Source organism: Conger conger, chromosome 5 (genome assembly GCF_963514075.1).
Source record: "Conger conger chromosome 5, fConCon1.1, whole genome shotgun sequence".
NCBI classification, from domain to species: Eukaryota; Metazoa; Chordata; class Actinopteri; order Anguilliformes; family Congridae; genus Conger; species Conger conger.
Window position 1 is genome coordinate 16,828,628 of NC_083764.1, and position 24,920 is coordinate 16,853,547.

General features: G+C 41.1%; 2 protein-coding genes across 5 annotated transcripts; one reads left to right on the forward strand and one right to left on the reverse strand.

Moving 5' to 3' along the window:
• The first annotated feature begins 172 nt into the window (after positions 1–172).
• Positions 173–14,060, forward strand: rars2 (arginyl-tRNA synthetase 2, mitochondrial). 4 transcript variants are annotated; one of them, XM_061241744.1, is made up of 20 exons: positions 173–217; positions 575–648; positions 796–898; positions 1,905–1,988; positions 2,548–2,644; positions 2,910–2,981; positions 3,518–3,601; positions 4,529–4,605; positions 5,482–5,640; positions 5,826–5,932; positions 6,854–6,949; positions 7,396–7,456; positions 7,556–7,632; positions 8,247–8,371; positions 9,535–9,602; positions 9,837–9,946; positions 10,436–10,531; positions 12,408–12,482; positions 13,206–13,269; positions 13,898–14,060. In XM_061241744.1, exons 5-20 carry the CDS (start codon positions 2,551–2,553, stop codon positions 13,982–13,984), a joined length of 1,452 nt encoding a protein of 483 aa, XP_061097728.1. In that variant the 5' UTR covers positions 173–217; positions 575–648; positions 796–898; positions 1,905–1,988; positions 2,548–2,550; the 3' UTR covers positions 13,985–14,060. The 4 variants fall into 4 exon arrangements, with proteins under 4 accessions (XP_061097728.1, XP_061097726.1, XP_061097724.1 ...); XM_061241742.1 differs by lacking the exon at positions 173–217 and adding an exon at positions 224–382 and having other exon boundaries at positions 2,548–2,645; positions 2,926–2,981; XM_061241740.1 differs by lacking the exon at positions 173–217 and adding an exon at positions 224–382.
• Positions 14,061–14,184: 124 nt separating this feature from the next.
• Positions 14,185–21,310, reverse strand: slc35a1 (solute carrier family 35 member A1). Its single transcript, XM_061241745.1, has 8 exons — positions 21,061–21,310; positions 19,557–19,734; positions 19,071–19,230; positions 18,581–18,733; positions 17,950–18,016; positions 17,474–17,650; positions 16,218–16,352; positions 14,185–15,803 (listed from the first exon to the last, which is right to left on the reverse strand). Exons 1-8 carry the CDS (start codon positions 21,068–21,070, stop codon positions 15,670–15,672), a joined length of 1,014 nt encoding a protein of 337 aa, XP_061097729.1. The 5' UTR covers positions 21,071–21,310; the 3' UTR covers positions 14,185–15,669.
• Between the last annotated feature and the right edge of the window lie 3,610 nt (positions 21,311–24,920).

Here is a 24,920-nt window from a genome sequence, read left to right on the forward strand (position 1 = left end):
TATAAGTCAAATAAATACCTAATAAAGTGCTCACTCAGTGTATATAGCTGTATAAATGTACACATAAAATAAATTGTGATAACGTAACATATTCAGCAGGTGGCGGTAATGCACAAATATTTGTTTATAAACCGCCGTTAAACACTAAAGAAGAAAAAGACGTTAGGAAAAAACGTGCGCTCTCATTGGACAATCACTGTTGGCAGAAAGTTCGAAGGTGAAATTAGGATCCCGATTCTGAATGTCACTTGAAACCATGCGCAACGAAATTGTGTTCGAGAATCTCCATAGTTAACAAGCTGCCGTGAAATTACCATTGCGATTCTGAATATTGGAGATAGTACACATGGCGTGTTTTTTTAGAAGACACATTGCGTCGAAGGTACTGTGTCAGCTAGATGATTGTCCGGTTAGCTAACCCTAAGCTACCGCTGCTAATGTGTTATATAGCTAGCTAACTACCGAACTAGCCATCACACACAAGTTTCAATAGAATCCCCCTCTGTTGTCTTCATGCCATTCGTCTCAGCCAACTCGGTACCCATTTTACAGCTAATAAAGTTCTCTTTTTCAGCTCTCAGAGGCTTTGCGACAACCGGAGGAGACCTTCATTCCATCTCTCTCCGCCATTCCCGTCTCAAAAAAACAGTTAAGCTTGTTGTCTGTGTATGAGTGTGTATATTTGTGCGTGTGTGCATTTTTGTTGTTTTATGAGAACGGCTAAAATGATTGCGGCCCTGGCCTATTCAAAATGACACACACTCTTCCTCACCTCTGCTGTTTTCAATTTGTTAGCCAGTCTTCAGACTTCCGACTGTCAGTGACCTCCCTGCTACAGAATGGCATTCTCTCATCTGCAGATGACAGTCAAACAAAGACAGAAGCGCTGGTGCAACGGGTATCATTACAGTTCTATTTTTTGCATGCAGCCTTGGTACTGTGAAATTTGTTTTAGAACATCAGTATGTTGGACTAAAAAAAAAGAATCTGAAACTTCATTACTGTATGGTGAATAATACCTGAACAGAAGTGAACCTGTCCTAAATGGTACAACATTAGACATGACACATTTCTTCACATTTTATAGCAAGGTAACTTTTTTACCATGCTTCATAGTTGGCAAGGTGTTCTTCTCCACAAGGATTCACCCTTTTTCTCCAAACATATCAATTTTGGTGATGGCCAAAGCCATTGTTCCAAAAGGCTTCAGGCTTCTCTATGTTTTCTTTTGGATACTTCAGATGCTTAATTTTGTGTTGAGGTCGTTCTTTCTGGCAACTCCATGTAGGTCATCTCTTTTTTGTATTGATGTTTGGGTTCTTCTGGGCATTCCTTTGGCCATTCTATCTGAAATATTTCTTCCAGGCCTTGCCTTGACTTCAACTGTTCCATTTATCTTCCATTTTCTAATTATGTTTCTGACAGTGGAAATGGGAAGTTTGGAACATTGAGAGAGTTTTTGTAGCCTTCCCTCTTGGTGGAAATTAACCATCTTAATTCTGAAATCCTTGGAAACTGTTTAGAGGAGCCCATGGTTGTTAACACCAGACAGAACAGCCACTGCTGTTGGATACTTTAGAAGACATGGACTTACTTCAGAATAAATAGTTTAGCCCTAGAATTATACTCACCTGACTCATTGATGCCCTATTGAGTAAATCACTTGGGTCTGGACCTTAGTAATCATCTTTAAAAAAAGTAACTGAATAATTCAAAAGGTTTCCCAAACCTTTGAACAGGGACCAATCAATAAAAATAAAAAGCAATCTTGCTTTAAAAAGGCCAGGAAGGTCAGGTTTGCTTTCAAACACATACAGATTCATTGTAAAATACATTTAAACAAGGGGTGCCCACATTTTTGTATGATATATGATGTAATGCTTGATATTTTTCCACATTTGCAGCTAAAGCCTGACAATGTTGTTGAAGAAGTATTGGTCGGACGTCGGGCGATAAACTTTAAAATCAACAGATCAGTTTTGGTACAGGTGAATGGAACATTCTATTTTATCCTTTAGTGAATAGATATAGGCATATTGAATGGACAAAAATAAGATAAAATCCCCACCCTTTGTTCATGTGAAAATTATGAACTGCACTTGCAATGAAAAATGATTGGTCATTAGATGACGAGCTTATCTTGTTAGTTCCTTCTTATTGTTAATAATTGTTTTTCACCTCTTGGGTACAGTCAAATATGGCATACTGGTGTTCCAGGATCAGTGTATTCTGTGTTTATGCAGTAACACTAAATATCACAGACGGCATAATCACAAAGCCCCTTCCTGATTTCCTCTAATATTACATATTTGTCACTCTGAATGGTTTCAGATTTGAAGACAAAATGTAATATTAGACAAAGGGAACCTGGGTAAACACAACATCTTTTAAATGACATTTTAAATTTGATTTAATAAAAATGTTATAGCAGTATCACTGCAGGAAATGTCACCCACTCTTCTTTGCTAAACTGCTTTTATTCAGACAAATTGGTACGTGTTCCAGCATGAATTGCTTGATGAAATTAGTTCTCTTTTTATTTTTCAGAAAATGTTAGAAAAGCTACATGAGGAGGGTCATTTATTTGGAGTGAAAAGTGAGCTTTTTAGCAGTCTCCAGAGAAGAAAAACATTGGTAGAGTTCAGGTCAGTCCTATGAATTCAAAACGTCTATGGTGACTTCTCTGAATGTGTTTGTTGAGGAACCCTTTTAACCAAGACCAGAAGCACTGCTCTCACTATATTGCTCTGATATAAAAGCCAGTTGCCAGTTGATTATTACTGCAACATTGTAAGGCAACATTGACAATGTTTTATTGTTGATGGGATTTATAAAAATATTTGCATAAAAGATTGCAAAAATATTATTCTGCACTTTTGTTGTCCTTAACCCCAATTTTTCAAAAAAGTGTTTGTTTTTTTCAAGTTCACCGAATATTGCCAAAAAGTTTCATGCCGGACACCTACGTTCCACTATAATTGGTGAGTCCCTTATCATACCATATTATCTGTATTTCTTTATTTTTACATCATACAGAGCTGTTGCTTTTAGAAGTGAACTTACAATTGAGTTAATTTTTTTTACAAATTATAGCGTCCTGCCAGAAAGTTAGAGATGATTTGATCAGTGTTGAATGACTTGTCCCTTGAACTATATTGCAGTCAATGCATCACATTGCTTTGCCTCCATTCAGCAGGATACTTACTATGTGAATGCCACAGTACAAAACACAGCTATGCTAATGTGAGATAATGAGTAGCTGTTCTATGTGGTTTCTCTTAAATACACCAGTCATGTAGTGTTTTGCCATTGTGTTATGAAATAAGGTACTGAATTCTATGTTTGGCATTCATATTTGTGAGATCATGTACCTGAGAGCCTTTCTTCACCAGTAGATGGCAGAGCATGTATGCTCTATGACAATGTTCTGAATTATCAGATGCATAGGCTGAGTTTCATTTGAGAAAATACAAAAACTGTTTTCTTTGTATCTATGTTTTTAATATTTTCTACCCAGGTAACTTCATCGCAAATTTGAAAGAAACTCTTGGGCATGAAGTCATACGGATGAATTATCTGGGGGACTGGGGCATGCAGTTTGGTGAGTTCGCTCAAAAATGGTTATTGAAACTATTGCAACTACAGAAAATATGTATGGCCACAAACTTGAACAAACTTGTAGCATTTCAGTTCAATGTAATTTGACATGGGGCAAGTGTAGGATTTTTTGTAAATTGATGCTTGGGCTGCATTAAATGTTTAATGCGGACTAGTAGTGTTTTAGTCTGAAAGAAAACCTGGTGTACAAAAATATCAGTAACATTTTATTTGACAGTGGTCATCATGACATCATGACATAATGACATAGCTTTCAACCATTAATAGTCATTTTCAAATGTCATACCTCTGGTATGATACCCATGTCTTGTATTGTGTCATAAAAATGCTATGTCATAGCTTATGAATGGGCATGATACTTAATGACAGGTATTATGTAATTTCCTTGCTTTGATGACTACTGTCAAATAAGTGTGAACACAATATTTGTAGACAATTGCATTCTTTGAGAAGTTTCCTGGATATTAAGGCTGAGTAAAGCCTTTGGTGAGTACCAACATGCATATCTCAGGTTGTCATTTAACTTCATCTTAAAGGTTATTTCGGACTCCTAACAGTCAAGAGAGGAATTGCAGCAACAAACACCCTCAAACCACAACACTGTTTATCCCTCCCTCTTCTCTGTGAAAGTGCTGATGTTGGAACCCCCCTCACCATTGGCTGTGTGGCAATTAGAACCAATTTTTAACCAATGAGCTTGAATCATTGTACAGTTATGCAATGTTTTGGTACAGTGTCGGTCCGTCAACTGTATGTTTTGAAACCTGAATGTAAGGAGGATAGGCAGGGGGTGAGTCAATGAGCCTCTTTCAATGATAGGAAGGGATGAATGGTCTTGTTTTAAGTGCTTTAACACAAAAATCTTACCTATTGTTACCCATTTGCCATTTCCTGTCTCCCTGGAATTAAGGGTTGCTGGGAGCTGGCTTTCAGAACTTCGGTTCCGAGGAAAAACTGAAAGTGAACCCCTTACAGCACCTATTTGATGTAAGTTTGGAGTCATTAGTATGTAGGGCTTCTATGCGGAATTAAATTCTAAGATGTTTAGTTGTACCTACTGAGAAATTATGAAACACAAGTGCAATTTGACCGAATGCGTGTGTAACCACTCTCCCTGTGGTATTTTCAAATAATTGTAAACCTTTATTTTATTGAATTAAATGGCACCTACAAAAATGTTATTGGTAGGCTTGATTTCTTTGAAGAATTTAAGCCCTGAGGGCCTCACAGAGGCAGCTATTGATGCAGAACCGGTGTAGTTCATTTATTTTCACTCACATTTTGGTTTAGGAGACATTGAACGTAAAGTTACTCTGTTGTGGCGAGTTGTGCCATCTTTGAGTTTTATCCTGTCTGGTGATTTTGATTTGATGTGTCTTGCTTGGAAAATAGCTCAATAAAAAGTTTAAATGATAATAAAAAAGCACAAAATATGTGTATGTTTACCAACATAAGTACGTGTTTAATTTAAACGATTAATTCTAGAGAACAGCTTAAAAGGGCCCTTTAATATGTATATTACCCATATCGTATTAATATCACCGCCATTTATAATGCAGTATCACTGCCTCTGAAGAAGCAGCTGAGCATCCTGATAGTGATTGACACAGGTTGTCCTGCCCATTAGATCCTAAATACAGTAGATAAATAGTTTGTCATCCGAGCTCACAGGTTTTTCAACACAGGGTTTCATTTCTGTTCAGTGTTCAGTAGGCCACTCACTGGAAGAAGGACAGATGAATGTCAATGAGTAGCAGCATCCTGCTTGCCTATTTGTCATATGGGGAGGGGATGTTGGTTTATCTGGGAAGGTGAGTGTGTGCTCTGTGGCTGTGAAGCAACGCGCCCGTGTGTACTCTGTAGGTGTATGTCCGGGTCAACAAGGAGGCGGAGAGCGACCAAAACATCTGGCTCACAGCTCGAGAATTCTTTCGAAGCCTGGAGCAAGGAGAGGAACAGGCTCTGTCGTTATGGCAACGCTTCAGAGATATCACCATAGAAGAGTACCAGCAGGTTTACGAGGTAGAACTGAGTGCATTTTTCATACACATTTTCCTGCTTCTGGCATCAATCATTCTGGCCTACCCAAATATGCATTCTTAATTTATGGGACAGGCCCTCTGCGTCAGAGTGGTTCTATTTGTTTTGTCAGCTTGTCCTTTGTCCGCCTGCGAGTGTGTCTTCAGTCTCTGTGTGATGTTGCTCAGCGTTTAGGGGTGCACTTCGATGAGTACTCGGGGGAGTCGTTCCATCGGAGTCAGACCAAGGAGGTCCTGCAGCAGCTCAAGGACCAAGGCCTGCTGCAAACCACTGAGTATGTTCCCAAGCTACGCGCACAATGCAGAATACAAAGTACTATGTTCCCATGCAACACCCACAGTGTCACAACACTAGCCCTGCTTTCAAGTAGTGTCAGATTTTTGGTCCCACCGAAAAAGGTCCCCATGAGCACCTGATGTCGGATGACAACATGGAGGACATTGGGATTCTAATTGCAACACGAATTGGCTGAGTTGTGACATACTCACTCTTGTCAACACAGTCTTTCGTTCTATTATCCAACCATAAAGCATGTGAGTGTGCTCTATGGTCAAGTTGTGATGTATTCCTGACATCGCTTGAAAGCTGGGCATGTTCCCAAATACAATAACCGTGTACAAACTGCTGGGTATGTTTCCATGCCACACCCACAGTGCAGAAGCAGCAATCAAACACAACCACAGTGTCATGTGAAATCGGAGTTTGGAGGGCTTGGATTCTATACACAAAAGATTCTGTACCTAGAGAAATACTTTAATTGCCACTGACCTCTATTGTGCTGACGGAAAGACGGAACGATTGTGTTGATTTTTTAAAAATGAGGCATACTTTTGAAAGTGAGTACATTAATGGAAATCAATAGTGAATAAAACCACATCTTTTTTTAATGACAAATGAAAAAGGAAGCCGTTTGGAAAAGGTGACATTCGTCATTCACCATTGCCTGCATTTGAGTTCATGTTCCTTTTCAGCAGGTGTCCTTTAAATGCCCCCCAAAGCAAAACAAAAAAAGGAACAACCCTAGCATAATTTTCCTGTTCTTTAGCTCATCCAGAATTTACAGACAATTTTGAATGGACAATGTGTTGTTACTACATTACATGCCCTGAGAGACCATTTTGTGTCTTCTTTCCTTCAAACTGAAATAAAATAAATGGATGACTAAACTTGAGATTTTTTATTTTTCTGTTAAAAGGAAGGGGACAGGTGTTGTGGATCTCTCCTCAGCCAAAGACATGTCTTACTACTCCACAGTGGTGCGTAGCGATGGGACCTCTCTCTATATCACCAGGCAAGTGTCCCTGTCACCATATGTTTTTTTTAATGTCACCATAAAAAAGAAAATAATGCAGGGAGCCGCGGTGGCACACGGCTAATGTAATGGACCTTGATGCGGGCATCAGTTTGTTACGGTTGCACACCGTGGACTGGAGTTCGATTCTCGGTTCTGTCAGCCGGCTTGCCGCTCTGAGGGGGGGGGACTCAGTTAGTAGGATCGCTGCGCACAATAGTGCCCTGGCCACCTCGGAATTGCGGTCACGGGCGTGACGATACAGCTTGAAGAAGCTGACATTCTCAGGATCACCTGATCCATCCGGGTCGCCGAGGGACAGGGTTGTTGGCGGTGTATCCTCAGCTAAGAGAAAATGTTTTTGTTTTTTTTCTTTTTTATAATGCATTGCAAACTATTGAAATACTACAGGGATGGTGATTGGTCATTTTTATGTGCTCTCACAGAGATCTCGCTGCAGCCATCGATCGAAAGGAAAAATATGCATTTGATGAGATGATATATGTGGTAAGGAGCATCTGACATTTCTCCGCTGTTTCTCCTGCTGTAAAAAGGGTGGGAAAGGACGAGACCTGCTGACTGGCTTGTGTTGTTCTTCCTGTGAAGACAGATAAAGGCCAGAGTGGCCATTTTCAGCAGATATTCCAGATTCTCCAGGCCATGGGATACGAGTGGGCACAGAGGTAAACACCCATCACTACAGACTCAGCAGCACTCCTCATGCTCTGTGTTTCAACAGTCTCACTCAGCTCAAATGATGCTTAAATCCCAGGAAGCTTATTAAATCATGTTATTAAAGTTATAAAAGTTATTAAATCATGAAATGGACATTCAATGAACGTGCAGAGCAACATTTTGCATGCAGAACTCACTTGAAAATTTCTTTTGAAAAACATGGCGAAAACAAGGGCTGGTTCTGTGGTCGCTGTAGGACCTGAATTCTGTCTTGGTTACTGTGGTTAATAGATTGCAAATAAGACGGTAAATTCACGGAGCCGTAATTATTAGTGGGTAAATGTTGATCAGGACTCCACTCCTTTGTGCGGTGAAGTGACGAGCGCACTATCATAATCTACAGGCGGATTAAGAAATGCATGAGTCATTCAGCAAGTGGATAAACAAGAACACGAGACGCCGACTTGATGAACTTAGTTTCCAACCCATCAAGACCTACCCAAATATGTTTTTAGAGAATGTAATGCGGAGTTGGTTACTCTGGTTAGTATTAGACCTCAGCGCCGTGCTGGCTGCTGTGCCCAGGTTTATGAGGGAGTGTGTGTTCTCCTCTCCTCTGCAGCTGTCTCCATGTACCCTTTGGTCGGGTTCAGGGCATGAAAACACGGCTAGGCGAGGTGGTCTTCCTGGAGGATGTCCTAGACGAGAGTCGGGTCAGGATGCTGAGGAACATGACAGCATCCAGGAGTAAGAACACGGCTCTTTTTTTACTGTCGAGCTGAGGAATTTCTCCCCTTATAATGACCGGGCATGACCAGGTGTCTCCTAGAAGAAAAGGGCTTATTTTTCTGCAGAAAGAGTCCAGTACTGACTCAAGGTGGTCAAGCATGAACTGAGGAGACCGAGGCGGTGTCCACCATTTTATAATCAAAAAGTGTCTTGCTAATACATAGATTATCCTACTTCTGATTGGTACACGATTGAAAACAACGTACAATGATTGGTTCCTGTAGAATGTGTATTGAGCGCGAGAGCACGGTGACCCTAACATCACACAAACAGTTCCAAATCACAAATAGCTATTTGGTCTCCCAGGGCCATCTGTTTTGTTGATTCAAGATGAAGCGTCTCCGCTAGCGATAAGATGATCGATAAGGCCATATATCCTTGAGGGATGCAAGTGCGTCAATGGCCACATGCCTGCAGTGTTATAGAGAGAAATGGGGAGACGGGAGGAAGAGACACAGACAGAAATACGCACGTATACAGCCTGGTTCACTTTGACCTTCCAGATAAGAGAGGCTCTGCAGACTGCTACTTCTCTGTTTCCTTGAGGATTTAGAAAGTTTAATGTACGTTTCAATTGGTATGATTGTACAATGAATATATATGTATGTATATATCTCTTCTCTGTTACTGTGATTATACTGGTGTGAAACACCCTTCTGTAAACACCCTTCCCTTCAATAAAATGTAAAGAGGAAGGAAAGCATGTCCTTCAACAACCTGTCAGTACAGCCATCCAGTGTATCTTTGAAGGCTATAGTATTTCCACATAACTCTGGCATCTGTCTTTTGGCCATGGTTCTGAAAAATACAATGAAGGCACTGGAAGAACATAATGGGTGTTCTTTTCTACAAAGTTCTTTTGTTCTTTTTAGGCATTAAAGCACGCTCTTTCCTGTTTGCTATCACTCGATTCTTTCTTGAACATTAAAATATTTGAAACTCAAACACATCAAAAAAAACATTTGTGGTGAATCATTTAAAGCTAATATGACCAGATACATTTTACATTTAAGTATGATATATTTTTACTTGTAACAATTACTTGTCTTCTGAACCTAATTTTCAACAGAATTGTGCCTGTTCTCTGTATTTTTGTGGCTACTGTCTTTCATTTCCCTCAGCCACTAAAGACCTGGAAGATCCTGAAGACACAGCTCAGAAAGTGGGGATTAGTGCTCTCATAATTCAGGTAAATCGATCCATGTGTTCACGTTTTTCTCATGAGTTCACGGTCTGGATACGCAAGAATTGTAATATCTAAATAATTCTGTTACAATTTAACTCTGGAATTGACCCATTCTGGTGTCAATGATATGCTAGGCCTTTGTTGTGCTCCAAACCTGAGAACTGCCATGTGCACTGCCGAGATTAGCCAGTGTTGGTTTGGGATTGTAACAGTGCCATGTTGCTCTCTCCATTGCAGGACTTCATGGGCCCACTCATGTCTGACTACAAGTTCAGCTGGGACCAAGTGCTCCAGGCCCAGGGCGACACTGGGGTGTTCTTGCAGTACACACACGCTCGGCTCTGCAGGTGAGCGGAAACAGTTATGTTATAAAAATCATATGTTATAAGAGCGGATGATGGGCCAAGACCTCCAAGAGGCATGCAGCACTAGTCTTCCTCACATTTATAAAAAATAAAAAATAAAAACATTTACAACTTGTCTTTTGTTGTCAACTGTCAATTTAAAGGGCACCTAAAAAGGTGTATCCCCTAAAATGTGTATATAAAGGAGTTCACATATTTCTGAATAAAATATGTATGAATAATCTTTACAAAAAAAAAAAAAAATCTTCTCATAGAACAACCCTTTTGGCACCTTTTCAAATTTCCAATTGCAGACATCTGAAGGAAACCTGAAAAGTTATAATCCTACCCCAGAACAAAAAAAACAACCTTGAACTGTCTTTGCTTGTCTTCACATGAACAAGCCTCCATTTTTACTGCCTGTTTAATTAAATCATGGTAGCCTTAGCTTGTGACATCACTTTGGGAATTGAAACAGCGGTCTTGTTTCAGCCTAATGCGGATGAATGAAAATGGTCTGGAGGCAACCTTTGATCCACAGCTTCTCCAGGAGCAGTGTAGTATCCATATACTACAGCACCTTCTGCGGTGAGATATATCTTCTGTTTGCATGTTTTAAGACTATATCACAAGGGCACCTGTTCACTTTAAGGAGACATGAGTCATGTTTCCACAGATCTGTCTTAGCTGCAGGCCAGCTGTTTATACATAGCATACTATTATTTAAGCCCATATATGGTAATACCTGGGCCTGGTAGCATATTGGCAAATTTGGTCAAGGAGGAGTGATATTTACCTTTGCCAATGTATTTTTCAATTCATTGGAGAAAATTAACCTTTTTTCTGGTTCTACTCTCGATCTGCCTATCATTGTTTTGTCAGTTTAATTCATGTTGGATTGTGCAATGATTATGCATTCCCTTTATTATATACATTTTATTGTAAAACAGGAATAACAAATAATCAAGCATTACTTGTCCTGAAGGTTTCAAGGTTATGTTTAGCAAGGTTATATTTAATCAGCCCTTTACTGATTCAGTGCATCCTCTACATGAGGAAGTTCAGATGAGTAATAGAGTTCTGACTAGTTTTTTCACATATTACACACCGATGAGCCAAAACATTATGACCACTCACAGATGAAGCGAATAACGTTGATTATCTCGTAACGTTGGCGCAAGGACTGGGATATATTAGATGGTAAGACAACAGTTGGTGTTAGATGCGGGAGAAATGGGCGTAAAGACCTGAGTGACTTTGACGAGGGCCAAATCGTTACGGCCAGACGAATGGGCCAGGCTTGTGGGGTGCTCCCGCAGTGGTGATTACCTACCCAAAGTGGTCTGAGGAAGGACAAACCACAAACCAGCTACCCAAGGCTCATCAATGTGCGAAGGCAACGAAGGCTGTCTCATCTGGTCCGAACCGACAGAAGGACTACTGTGGCACAAGTCACAGAAAATTTTAATTATGATTACGGGAGGGATGTGTCACAACACACAGTGCATTGCACCCTGCTGCCTTTGGGGCTACGTAGCCGGAGAAACCCTGCTAAACCCTGTCCACTGGCAGATGAAGATGCTGATATCTGACCTCCAAGGCTGATAAAGGTGACATTTAAATCTTCAGCTGCTCTAGGTGAAGAGGGAAAACCTGGAATGCTGATGGACAAGTACATGCTAATCTACAGAACAAGCCAAAGCTTGTGATAAATGTCGCTCAGCTGCATTAGAATTCCTGTATTTCAGGATTTTCAAAAAGCCTATCAGAGGAGGAGCGAAATGTTGACACCTGATACTAGATCTGAAACTCTTTATGTATATACATGACAATGGCAAGAACAGGCCATTCAGTCCAGCAATGTTTGCTTTTTCCTACCACTAAAGTGTACCTACGCTCTCTTGTTTTTTTGGGGGTTTATCCCTCATACAATAGCAGACTGCTTTTCTGTGAGCCACAAAACAATCTCAAAATCCCACAACCACATCACTGTAATACACTGCTTATAGCCGCTCATAACTACTCAAAGCATCAATCACAAACCCCCAAACCAGCCAAGTAGCATAGTCCCATCTTTACTTCATTGCTTCTTTTTAAAAATATTATTCATCATGCCCAACATGACATGATCCTAGGGTTCTCCTCCTGGCCAGCTAGCTCGTCACAATACAACAGAGTGCTATCAAGCTGCCTTTGCACCGTGGCACATCCAGGCCCATTTTGGTCCCTGAGTTCCTCCAGAATGTGAATGCGCATAGCGTGGCAGCAGTGAAGGTCCTGTGATGATAACTGGTTGCTTTTCCGACAAATCGCTTCTTGCTCTGCTCACAAGGGTTTCCTGTGTGTATTTGCCTCAGGCATTAGCTGCACCCTCTGGGGAAAAATGTAAACGCTCCTTTACATTTTGACATTTGTATTTGTGTTTTAAGAGCTAATGGAGTTTCTGCTGTCTGCTGATTAACAGGTATGATGAGGTGCTGCACAAGTCCTTACAGGATCTGCAGCCCAAATACCTGGTCAACTTCCTCCTGACACTCTGGTAAGGCCTACCACGTCAGGTTCTGCTCAAGGTTTCTTCCGGTTAGCCAGGGAGTTTTTCCTTGCCACTGTTGCCCTAGGTGTAGGCAACAGTGGCAAGGTTCTCTGTATTATTGGCATTTGGCAGACACTCTTATCCAGAGCGACTTACAGTTGATTAGACGAAGCAGGAGACAATCCTCCCCTGGAGCAATGCAGGGTTAAGGGCCTTGCTCAAGGGCCCAACAGCTGTGCGGATCTTATTGTGGCTACAGGGATTAGAACCACCGACCTTGCATGTCCCAGTCATTTACCTTAACCACTACGCTACAGGCTGCCCCTGTAAAGCTGCTTTGTGACAAAACCCCCTTGTTAAAAGCGCTATACAAATAAAAATTGATTGATTGAATTGATATAGGATATGATATTCTGTGAATCCTGAATATTCAGAAAATACACCACAGGTGCTTTTACTATAGTAGGCAACAACAGCTTGTTACATTACATTATTGGCATTTGGCAGACGCTCTTGTACAGTTGATTAGACTAAGCAGGGGACAATCCTCCCCTGGAGCAATGCAGGGTTACGGACCTTGCTTGAGGGCCCAACGGCTGTGCAGATCTTATTGCGGCTACACCGGGATTAGAACCACCGACCTTGCGTGTCCCAGTCATTCACCTTAACCACTACGCTACAGGCCGCCCCAGCGTCAGCTTGTGACACTGATGTGTTGCTGTGTTACAGTCACCTGGCGGCCACAGCCCACAGGACACTGCCCGTGAAGGGCAGCCCCACAGGACAGGCTGAGGTGGGTAATCGTCACGCTCTGTACGAATCCCCCGCGGACATCACTGTCGCCCACACCAACACAAAAATAATAATAAGGGGGTACCCAAGTCTTCGGCCTTCCCCCCCCCCTCACGGGTTCCAGGCAAAAATAACAAACGCACACAAAAAATAAACGTAAAAGAAAGTAAAACCGAGAGAGCAGCTCGCCGCTCAAGAGACACCGCTTTTCAGCCGACCGTTGCGCACTAAACAAAATTAAATAAAAACTCCACCGCAAAAACGTCTCTCAGACACATCCTGTGGAGGGGAGCACCTCGGCTGATTAATTAATACAACCCGGTTGCATGTGCTCTCCCGTCAGCTGGTGTGGCTCAGTCCTACTCTCTACCTGACAAACTTTAGTCATATGATTAGTAACACCTCCAGTAAAACACCAAATCAAACATGAAAGAACCTGGAAGGATTTCCAGAGAAATATCTGCTTCTCTGCAAATATTTAAAATACTTGAGACACTCCCCTTTCCACTCTTATTCCATTCTTTCAGTGTTCACCGTCTCCTCACACCGAAGATCAAAGAATAGAAAAATTCTGTTGTGGTCCAACTGAACCTGTTCTGTTCCCCACCCTCTTTTCTTTTGACTGACAGGCCAGGTTGCAGCTGTTCAAGGGTACGTGTACAGTGCTGGCCAATGGGATGAAGATTCTGGGCATTACACCTGTTGAGAAGATGTGATTGCAGCAGCTTTCTTCAGTTATAATGGTCATATTCTTACTGTAAGATACTGAACAATAAATGCCTTTGTAATATTTACTGCGTAAAGACCCAAGGGTTCCTTCTCTCAAAACATTTGAAGTTGGTCCACCCCAATAGCAATTACAAGGATTTCAGCTGTAGAGGTCCTAATCCAATGCATTTGTGAAGGCACACGCAAATTAACAGAAGGTACAAGGCTTTAATCCGGCAATATAAATATAAATTAGTACCATGTGTCCGGTACTTTGATCTGATTAGCAAATGAAAATACATATCCAATGGTCCTCAGGTGGTTGTTTAATCTAATAAGCATGATCCTGGTCATATAACAAGGTATCAACATTAACACAAAGCACTAAAACAGGACTTTTGATATCCTCAAGATCTTTGATCCTTTCTGTCAAATAAACATTTCAAATGATTTTAGGAGGAACCAGACTCAGTAGTGCTTAACCTCCTGAACCTATTATCCAGACATACAGGCAAAGGGCTTTACAGAATAGGAAGGAGGATGAGAGACTTTCTCAGGGTTCAGCGGAGTTGGTTCTTACCCTTTGGCGTCAATTATAACTGACCTTTCAAGATGCCCATCTTTGGACACTCATCAAAACATATGACTGGCCAGAAGATTCCATTTTGTTTTGATCAAGACTGAATGTTGCCGTTGCAGTAAACTTTCCACATTTTGGGAAAAGTGTCTTACCGTCATAACTGAGCTTATAGAATCAGCCTTATTATACCATCACAAAAATCTGCCATTAGGCTATTTGTCAAATGCACCATATCCATTTGGTGAATAGGCAACATTGACTGCCAACAGTTTGGACAATCCAGCATTGGCTTATAGAAAACACCTATTTGTCAAAAGCACCAAATGCATTTGGTAACTACACAACATCCACTGATGACAGTTAGGTGATCCAACAATGGCTTATAGAAAATGTTAATAGTTTACATTGATAAGAGCCTGAAGCCATAAACATTTTTACATATGACCACAGGTAAAACAAGAAGCCCATCCTTAATGAATGTTTTTCATTGGCCTCATGTTTAATACAAAAAAAAACAAACAGTGCATGCACCCTGTGCTCCAGGCTGTGGCTCAGTAGCTTCTCATTGTCTGCTTATGTGCATAATTTCACCTCTGTAGTCAAGAGCCGAAGGTCAGTTGCTGTCCAGTGGTCCGTAGCAACCATTTCATCCACAGAAAGAAATGGTGGCATACCGATTAATCACCAATTAAAATAATCTCCAGGAAAACTAAAAGAACGCACCAAAAATGCTTGCTTCGGCATCTTGGAACATTCCTCAATTAAAAATACTATTCCAGTTTAATTTGCTGATGAGAGTGCGTAAAAGACCATTTAGAAGTCGCCATATTTCTAAATTTACAATTAAGTGAAAAAGAATATGACGCCACAGAGGGGGAAGAAAATAAAAATAGAAGCAAGTACACATTTAAAAAAACTATTATTAAAAAGGACAAGCAGCGCATCCTTAAAAACAGTCCTCACTGCTCTCCGCCAAGGGCACTGTGGGTAGTGATGGCTGGGCTGTATTGTACATATAGTGTGTGGGCGCCTGTGTGGGCAGGCAGCGGTGAGGTGGGCGTCCCTCTCACGGAGGCTGAGAAATGTGCGGAAAGTCCGCTCTGCGCCCGGGTCTCAGACCGTGATGAGCTTGCTTTTGGCGTCCTTGTCCAGATCGGCTTTGGTCACCTTGCTGGTGTCCTGTTTGGGCAGCCCGTACAGGTAGATGGAGACGCACACCAGCATGGCCCCGCTGGCGAACGTGGCACCTGAGGGAGGAGAGGGGACCGTTCAGAGAGCGGCCGCTACCAGCTGAGAAACACAGCCACATTCCCACGCTTCCAGGACAGTGACTGCCAAATTGTTTCATTTCTTTAAAATTGTGCTTTTGAGCCAGTTTAATTCAGAATAAATAAATGCATTTAAAAAAAAAAAAAAAAGGACAGCACTACAGAGTACATCTGATAAAAGAAATGCCCAGGGATTACTTCTGTATGAAGAAGAACTGGAAGTACCTTCAAGAACGCTAGAATATTCTCGTGACTAAGCGTGTCGTAATAATGAACACAAAGAAAGGAAAGCTCAACAGATTAGACTGACAGCTAACGGAAAACAGTAGCGCAATAAAAACAAGCACACAGAAAGGTGGCTGAGCGCGTCAGGGCGGTGAACGGGCGACTCACTGATCTGCAGCCCGAACAGAGTGACGGAAGCCACCGTGGAGAGGACGATGGCCGCTGCGGCAGAGAAGCCCTTCATGATGTTGTCGGTGTACTTCACCACCACGGACGTGTAGAGCCCCCCGACGCTGGCCATCACTGGAGAACACGGGGAGAGCAGACTGAGGAACGCAATACCTCGAAAACACTACACATTCCAATAACTAGCACACGCACACAAGCAATCCTAATCACCCTCGACTGCCTGTTAGCATTTCTTTCAGAATATAAACTGGGTTTTGTGCATCTACTTGTCAAGAAGGATCTTGGGGGGGGGGGGAGATTCCATATATATGTACAGCCATGTAGAGATATAGAGATAAGGGGTGACATTTCAGAAGTCACTGTTCTGCATTTTTGTCACACCCTGTCATCTGGGTGAGGTAACAGATGGCAGAATATGTCACACAATATGTCAAACCTCTAAGTGGATCGGCAACAGCAGCAGAAGACTTAAGTCTAAAAAAGAAGTCTAATAAATACCTAATAAAGTGTAGAATTATGGTCCAGGAATACACTCCTGGGGAGCAGTTTTAACCCCCAAACTACATTATATCCCCAAAATTACAAATGCTCTTTGGAACATTGTCAGATAATGCTGGGATAACACGAATCATCAGGTTTTGCTAAAATGTGTCCCTGCCAGCTTGAGTGCACGTTGCCATTAAAGGTGGACATACCAAATATTTAATGTTATTTTTTTTTTCAACGATTCAACTTTTCACTAAAATTGTTATGCTGATGATACAAATAGTTATTATAATGTTTGTATTAAATGAGAAAATGCTAAATAGAAGCATTTTCAGTAGTGGTCACAAACTTTTGGACCCCACTGTACATATATACTCATTGTACAATCATACCAATTGAAACTTATATACACACAAAATTCTCAAGAGACAGGGAAGCAGTAGACTGTAGGCCTAATAAAATAAAATAAATTTAAATGTTGTATTCGCAACCTTCAGTGCGCTTTCCCTGCTTTACTGTAATCAGCGAAATAAAAACACCATTGGACTTGTGTGTGTGCGTGGTTGTTTGCAGCTGCGCCATCATTGCCTAATGGCTTATGTTATCCTCACATAGAGGACAGGGTGTGACAATTTTCCAGGGAGGAGCCACAAAGTCACTACGACTACTACTGAGTATAGTATTGAAAAGTACTGAAAAAGACTGCTCTGAGACACGAGAGATGTTGGAAAAGTAAAGTATTGACTCACGGACGACAAACCACACCCACGCCGTGTATCCAAAGAAGAAGCCCTTCTCAATCACTTCGGCCCCATCTGTCAGGAACACGCCCACCAGGGTCACCAAGATGCCAGACAGGTACATCTGGATGTTTCTCACCCACAGTGAGGTGTCTGAACTCTTCAGCACCTTCTCAAAGTACACTCCTGCCCGGCACAGAAATGGAAGCAAACAGACAGGCACTGTGCTTAAGTCTCTCACATACACACACATACATACAAATGGAGTAAATTCTGTTATGGTCCGAAACAAAGCCCTTACTTTGTAACTACATCAAGTACACTGCACATACGGACCCTAGCTTAATGAAGTTGTCCGTCTGGGAAAAATACCACCACTCTGCATAAAGGCGAGTAAAACATTAGCAAACAAGACTAATTTGATTATTCAGCCATTTTTCCGTTTATCGCTACTACACGCCTATACATCTGTTTTTACGTTGTACCTGCAAATCCAGAGCAGAGGACAGCTACAGCGATAGCCATGAAACCCAGGAACGGGTTCTGCTCCACCTGAGGGGACGAGACAAAAGGCCCTTCATTACAGATGCCACCACAGAGACATCTCCAAGACATCTCTAACAGCAACGCACACTTGCTTCACTAAATAACCTGCCAAACTGAATCAGCTAAATTGCTTAAACTAAGGACAAATAAGGACAATGCCGTGGGTAAAAAGCCAGGTATGAGTCTCAAAGAACGGCCCAATACCTTCCCATGAGGCAGTAAGGCACTAATGTACATTGTAATACATCATACACGCACACCTACTGGCAAGTCCATAAAATTTATTGAAAATCTGAGGTGTAATAAAGTCACAAAGATGTCAAAATATAAAAGATCTATTCAAATATCAAACCAGTGTCACATAGAGGTTTACCTAAATGACTACAATAAGAGAAAAGATAGAAAAAAAAAAAAAAAAATTTCTTAACATCCCTTATGCATGTTATAATCCGCCCAATTCTAACGTGCAAATGTGTCGGCCAGAATCGAAAATGAAACAGAGCTTGCTCTCTTGCTCTTACGTTCTAAATTTCTGAGAAGTTCCTAAAAAAAAAAAAGATCAGCCTGTACCTGGACCTTGGTGGCCTCGGCTGGGTTCCACTGCACGAGCGTGACTCCCCCACACAGCATGAAGACGGAGAACCACTGCAGCCGACTGAGGGAGCGGTTCAGCATCAGCACCGTGCACAGGGCCGTGCAGGGGATCTTCAGCTGGTACGTCACCTGGAGAAAGGGCACAGACCCACGCCACGTGTCAGTCAATCGCCCTTGTGCTGTACTTAATGAACGATACTGAACTATCGGTGACGCAAAGCATTCTAGTCACAGGAAGAGGAGCGGGTTGCCAGATCACACACTTCTCAATATTCCAATAGCTTTTCTGTTGACGTTCAAAGTAACCAGTATGAGTGCATTTGAAATACAATATATTTGCCCTCCCACACATCCTCTGGGCGCACAGCTCTCGCATTGCCTGGCTGGCATTCTTGGATTATCTGACACGCACAGAAAACGGGCGATTCATTCGTTTCAAATCAGTTATAGACGACGAACAACAAACCTGATACACAGCCGCATCAAGGTTGCTTAGAGCAACGAAGGCCATGTTGTTCTGCACGGCGTACACCAAAGAGGGAACGCTCAATTTCAGCAGCTCGATCGGACTCCGGATCACATTGTCAATGACTGAGGACTTCAACCTGCCAAGGCTACCCGTTTCCCTGCAAAGGGAATACAAAAGAAAAAAATAAAATAAAACCGGAAAGCTGAGATCAACACCAATCTACCCTCCCAACTCATTTGTACAGTGGTAGATAGTTGTGGTTAAAATAACAGTGCACACTGTACAGGGGTGCAAAATCCCACCATATTATAAAAATAAATCCATTTTTAGGAGGTCATAAATGACAGAGAAAGTTTTTTTGTCCCATATGGAAAATGGCAACAATTCTGTTCAGTCCTAAAGTAATGCAATGATCTTATTAAGCGGGTTAAGAGTTTAGTTCATTCATTGTGCCCATCAACAAAGGGGGTATAGGGCACTTACTTAGCCAGCATACCAAGACTCAGAAACAATTTGATGATTTCTGTACAACAGACTGCTGTTGTGGAGAAGTAAAGATCCGACGAAACGGTCCTTGTGTACCGCAAAGCCACAGTGTACGTAGCTGCTACCAGAGTCATCACTGTCAAGCAGTACAGCTTGAATACCACGCTCACCGGTTCTGGAAAACATAACAGGTTGTCAGGAGAACCATGTAACTACATCCACTGAAAAGCTAAGCAAGCTTGATCATGCAGGTTACGGTTATTTCCAACATTATGTTTCTAACATTAGCCGCTAAGGGGACATGTACCATCCTCCAGGAGCTTTTTTTCTTTTTCACCATTTTTCTAAGAGTGGAGCCACTCTAAGCCATAAAATGTGGTGTGCATTCAACTCTATGATATTTTAGCTTCAAAAAAAATGTCAGTGTATTTTGTAACATTATCACCTAGTGGAAACACCTGAATCTGACTACACGTAGGCCGCAGCCTAACTTTATTTAGGCCAGCCAGCTCAACGTTTCTTCTCATCTACCTTCATTTTATGGATTGAATAACTAAAAGACATGTTAAAGACATTTATCATAACCATTATAGGGAATGTAACCTGTCTGTAACGTTAATGTTACTCCTTGAGATCATGTTGACATGCCTCGCTTTTACTGGCAGAAAAGTATCATACATTTTTTTCAATAACATAGGCCTATAATGCATATCTTGCATTAATGTTCACAGTTCTATCGTTAATAAAACGTGTTGACTATAAACAGCCTTTAAGAAACCAACACGCCTTATATCGTTGTATTAATTAATCGTCGCGATTAAGGAATTCCAGGTGTGTTGTAGGTGAATGTTAATATTATTCCATGTAGACAGTTTATTATGTGTATTTCTATGGGACTTGCAGTTTCAGGGATTAAAGCAAGAACATTTTGTGAGCCTGAGAAGTTATCCAGGAGGAAGTGTGTACAATGTATTGAATTATAATATTAATTTAAAACTGCTCTATGCCTGAAATCAGGCATGGTGCCTGAGAACTTTAAGCCCTGCATTTCAATGGGCAACGCCATTCCCTTCTCTCGAATAAAGTCCAATCGAAACATTAGCGTGAGGTGGCCAGTACACGTCCTCCAAGTAAGTGGTTTATAATAGGACCTCGAACGTTAGCAATCAATTATCATTAAAAAAAACAGCGCCAAACAAGCTTAGAGCTAGCTATGTAACGACAAAGTCTTTGACGAATCACCAGTTAGCTAGCTAACTAAGTTACTAAGATGTCTGTTGGTGTGCTAGAGCTAAATAACTGAACCTTAGCTATAGTTAGCTAGCTAGCATAGTTTCCCGTCAATAAATAACATTCAGGTTCTTCTAGCCCATTAACAGCTATAGTAACAATGGCTAGGTAAGTTAGGTAGCCTAAGTAGAAATCCTGCTAGCAACAAATACAATAAATCTAAAGTGCAATGTACTTTACTGGTACTAGCATGGTGTTAGCGAATACTTACCACTGGCCATGGCGAGATTGTTGTCTATTTCAGCTTAGTCTTCGTGATGTTATGAATGATACCGAGGTGTGTGTCGAGTACGTACGTATCATGGAGCATACATGCAACGCCAAATGTGCCAAAAAGTCTTAGAAAGCGTCTTACAAAATACACCTAATCGTGGTGATTTTTGACCTGTTACCACGGCATTTTTGCTCTCCTTAACCATATCTCTAACCATAGACTGCGGCCTGAACACGGTTAAAAGCACTTCAGCCAATAGCAATGCAGAAATGCTGTGTTCATTAGCATATTTACGTAAAGCCATGCATCACACCTACGACATTTCCGTAACGTGTTTAGGGGCTCTGTAATATTCATGAATGTAATTTATGATGTACCCCGTGACGTTCTTGTGACGGTAACCCCCATGTCTGTGTCCATGCCGGCGAATTTAAAGAACTAGGCTACAGTAGCAGAAGGTAGGCTACAAATAGTTCAGTCAATATTTGTAATATGAAATAGGCCTAAAACGAATATGCACATTGGAAATTGCGACATTTGTCTCCCTCGTGTGTGCACTGTGCAGGCAACGTGAGTCCGAGAGTGTGATTGCGTTGCTATTTTTGTAATGATGTAGGATACGTGGTCTAGACTAAATAAACTGCATTGAAGTGTTGTTATATGTTATATGTTCTCCTCTCTGACGACAGTGTGATAGCAAAATAATTTCCTAACAGATTAATGCATTCATTATGCAAATTAGCCAATCAGTGCGCACTCAACTCTAATTGAATCTTACCGCCAGAATGAAGTAATCGCCACACATTTTGTCCAGTCCAAGGACACTATGAAATACAGGATTTCAGTCTGGAAAGGGTTACAAAACCATTTCTAAGGCTCTGGGATTCCACCAAACCACAGTGAGTGCCATTTACACCAAATGGAGAACACATAAAACTGGTGCATCTTCCCAGAAGTGAGTGGCCTGTCAAAATTTATCAAAGGGTGTAGTGAGAAGTCATACAGGATGTCAAAAATGATCCTACAAGAACATCCAAAGCACTGCAGGCCTTTATAGCCTAAAGTAAGGTCAGTATTCATGACTCCACAATAAGAAAGTGACAGTGAAAATGGCATTTGTGGGAGAGAACTCTTGTACGGCAGAAACCAAGACCAACCAAGAGAAACATCCATTTTTGTTGAACTTTTTGGGTCCTATGACTGGTGTAAAGCAAATACAAAAGAGTGAGTTAAAATTCCTTAACAGAGATGTGACTGACTGTTATCAAATTATAGGAAGTGTTTAGTTGTGGTTATTGCTGCTAAAGGTGGTGAAACCAATTACTTTTTCACAGGGGTGATATGGATGTCTCATAAAAAAAGTTATCAAACACCAAAAATAATTGCCCCCTTAAACTTAATAACTGCTTTATATTAAGACAGTAGATAGATTTTCAAGTATGAAGTGCTCTTTTCAGGTCCAACCACAGCAATAATAATTTTTAAAATGTGTATTTTGTTTACCCAGGTTCCCATTGTAAAATATTACCTTTTGCTGAAAGATCAGCTACCATTCAGTGTGAAACATATGCATGAGTAGAGGAAATCAGGAAATAATTTATCATGGCCCTGTATACAGTATATTGGCCATATTCCATACAACTCAGTTCAGTTCTTTATATAATATAATCCCTATGGGGGAAATTTGGTAGCAGCAGGAATCTATGACACAGAACATACAGACAACACAAAGACAAAGACACCCAAAATAAATAAATGTTTCAGCTGAAAGAAAAATGCACAAGTTCCCCAAATATCTTATTTAATTTGATTGCATGATTGCAGTTGGAATAAAAGTGTTTTCATTCATTCAATTTCCATCTAGGCAGCCTATAACGTGAACCACAAGTGAGAGGACAACCTGAGCATTCCGAAAGACTCTTTCATACAGATCAGACAAACTCTTCTGTCTTGACTCCAATTCTATTCCCACACCGGTTGGCAATTCATGTTTGTTTTATGCATTCCTGCTCTTGACTGATTACAAAACCAGCAAGCCGTAGAGAAGCAAAAAACTGACTCAATATATCATGTGTAAAAGAAGACTAAGAGACTTATGTTAGTATTAAAGGATCTTAGCTTCCTTAAGCAAAGAAGCTGCACCCTTTTTGCACAAGGCCTCTGCATTTACATAAAAATGCAAGTAATTGTGCCCAGGTATTTTAAATTCAGAAACATTCCACCCACTGTCCTTTGATAGAGGTGGGTTGAGGAACCTGTTGTTGGGTTCTAAAATCCATCTAAAATCCATGACCATGCCCTTAGTTTTTAGCACATTAAGCTGCAGAAAAGAGTCATCACAAAATAGGTCATCAACAACATGGCCACGACATGTCTCACCATTCTCTAAAAGACTGACTATGACTATGAGTATTCAGCAAAGTTCAAAATATTTCCTCCCGGATGATTGATATATCCGGTCATTAACATATAGGATACACCGGTTATTGAAACCCAGCCTTTTTTGATTATGCACATTTAATTTTAGTTGCAACTGGTATATATACACATTGAACATGTCGGTAAGTCTATCTACAGTCCCCTCAAAAAGTATTGGAACAGCAAGGCCAATTCCTTTGTTTTTGCAATACACTGAATATATTTGGGGTTGAGATAAAAAGATGAACACAAGTCAAGGGTTCAAAATTCAGAGAGTATTTAAGTAAATACATACTAATATTTGGTAACATATCCCTTGCTTGCAATAACTGCATCAAGCCTGCAACCCATTGACATCACCAAACTGTTGCATTCTTCTTTTGCAATGCTTTTCCAGGCTTTTACTGCAGCCTCTTTCAGTTGTTTGTTTCTCTAAGTCTTCTTTGAACGGTTGATTGAGATACCATCACCCTTGCCCTGTGGAGATTGTTTGTGATGTCACTGACTGATGTTTTGGGGGTTTCCTTCACAGCTCTCACAATGTTTCTGTCATCAACTGCTGTTGTTTTTCTTGGTCTATCTGTTTGATGTCTGTTGCTCAGTTCGCCAGCGGTTTCTTTATTCCAAGTTGTTGTACAAACTATTCCCAGTGCTGATCCTGATAGATTTCCCCTCTTTTCTAAGCTTCACAATGGCTTGCTTTTCTCCCAAAGACACAGTTCTCTGGTCTTCATGTTGGTTTATCTTTTCTAACACAAATGCAAAACCTGAGGCTAAAACCAAGAGTAGACATTCAGAACTATTTAATATTTAACCAATCAATCTAACAGGACACACCTGTCAGTCACATGTTCCAATACGTGTAACCTCATTCTTCTTCTTCTCTTCAGTGTTATTTATTGGTTGGTTTGAAAACCAACATTGGTGTATTACCTCCACCTACTGGGCTGGAGTGTGATCAGCTCAGCTGTCTTAGGTGTTTCAATGCCTGGACCATAAACAGTTCAATGACATTACATTACATTACATTAATGGCATTTGGCAGATGCTCTTATCCAGAGTGATGTACAGTTGATTAGACTAAGCAGGAGACAATCCTCCCCTGGAGCAATGCAGGGTTAAGGGCCCAACGGCTGTGTGGATCTTATTGTGGCTACACTGGATCGAACCACCAACCTTGCGGGTCCCAGTCATGTACCTTAACCACTACACTACAGGCCGCCCTACAATGACCTGGAATGATGGCTTGGACCCTCCCACCCCCTCCAGTGGGCAGTTTAAGCAAAGATAGTCTATCTGAAAAGATATTCATCTAATCCAAGTAAATTTAAAAAAATGTATTGGTCAAAACTGGAGTAGGAGGAAACAGGCTCATTGTTCTTATTGCAATCATCAATATGCGATGCTATCTTTTTCTCATAATATAGGTATAATAGGTT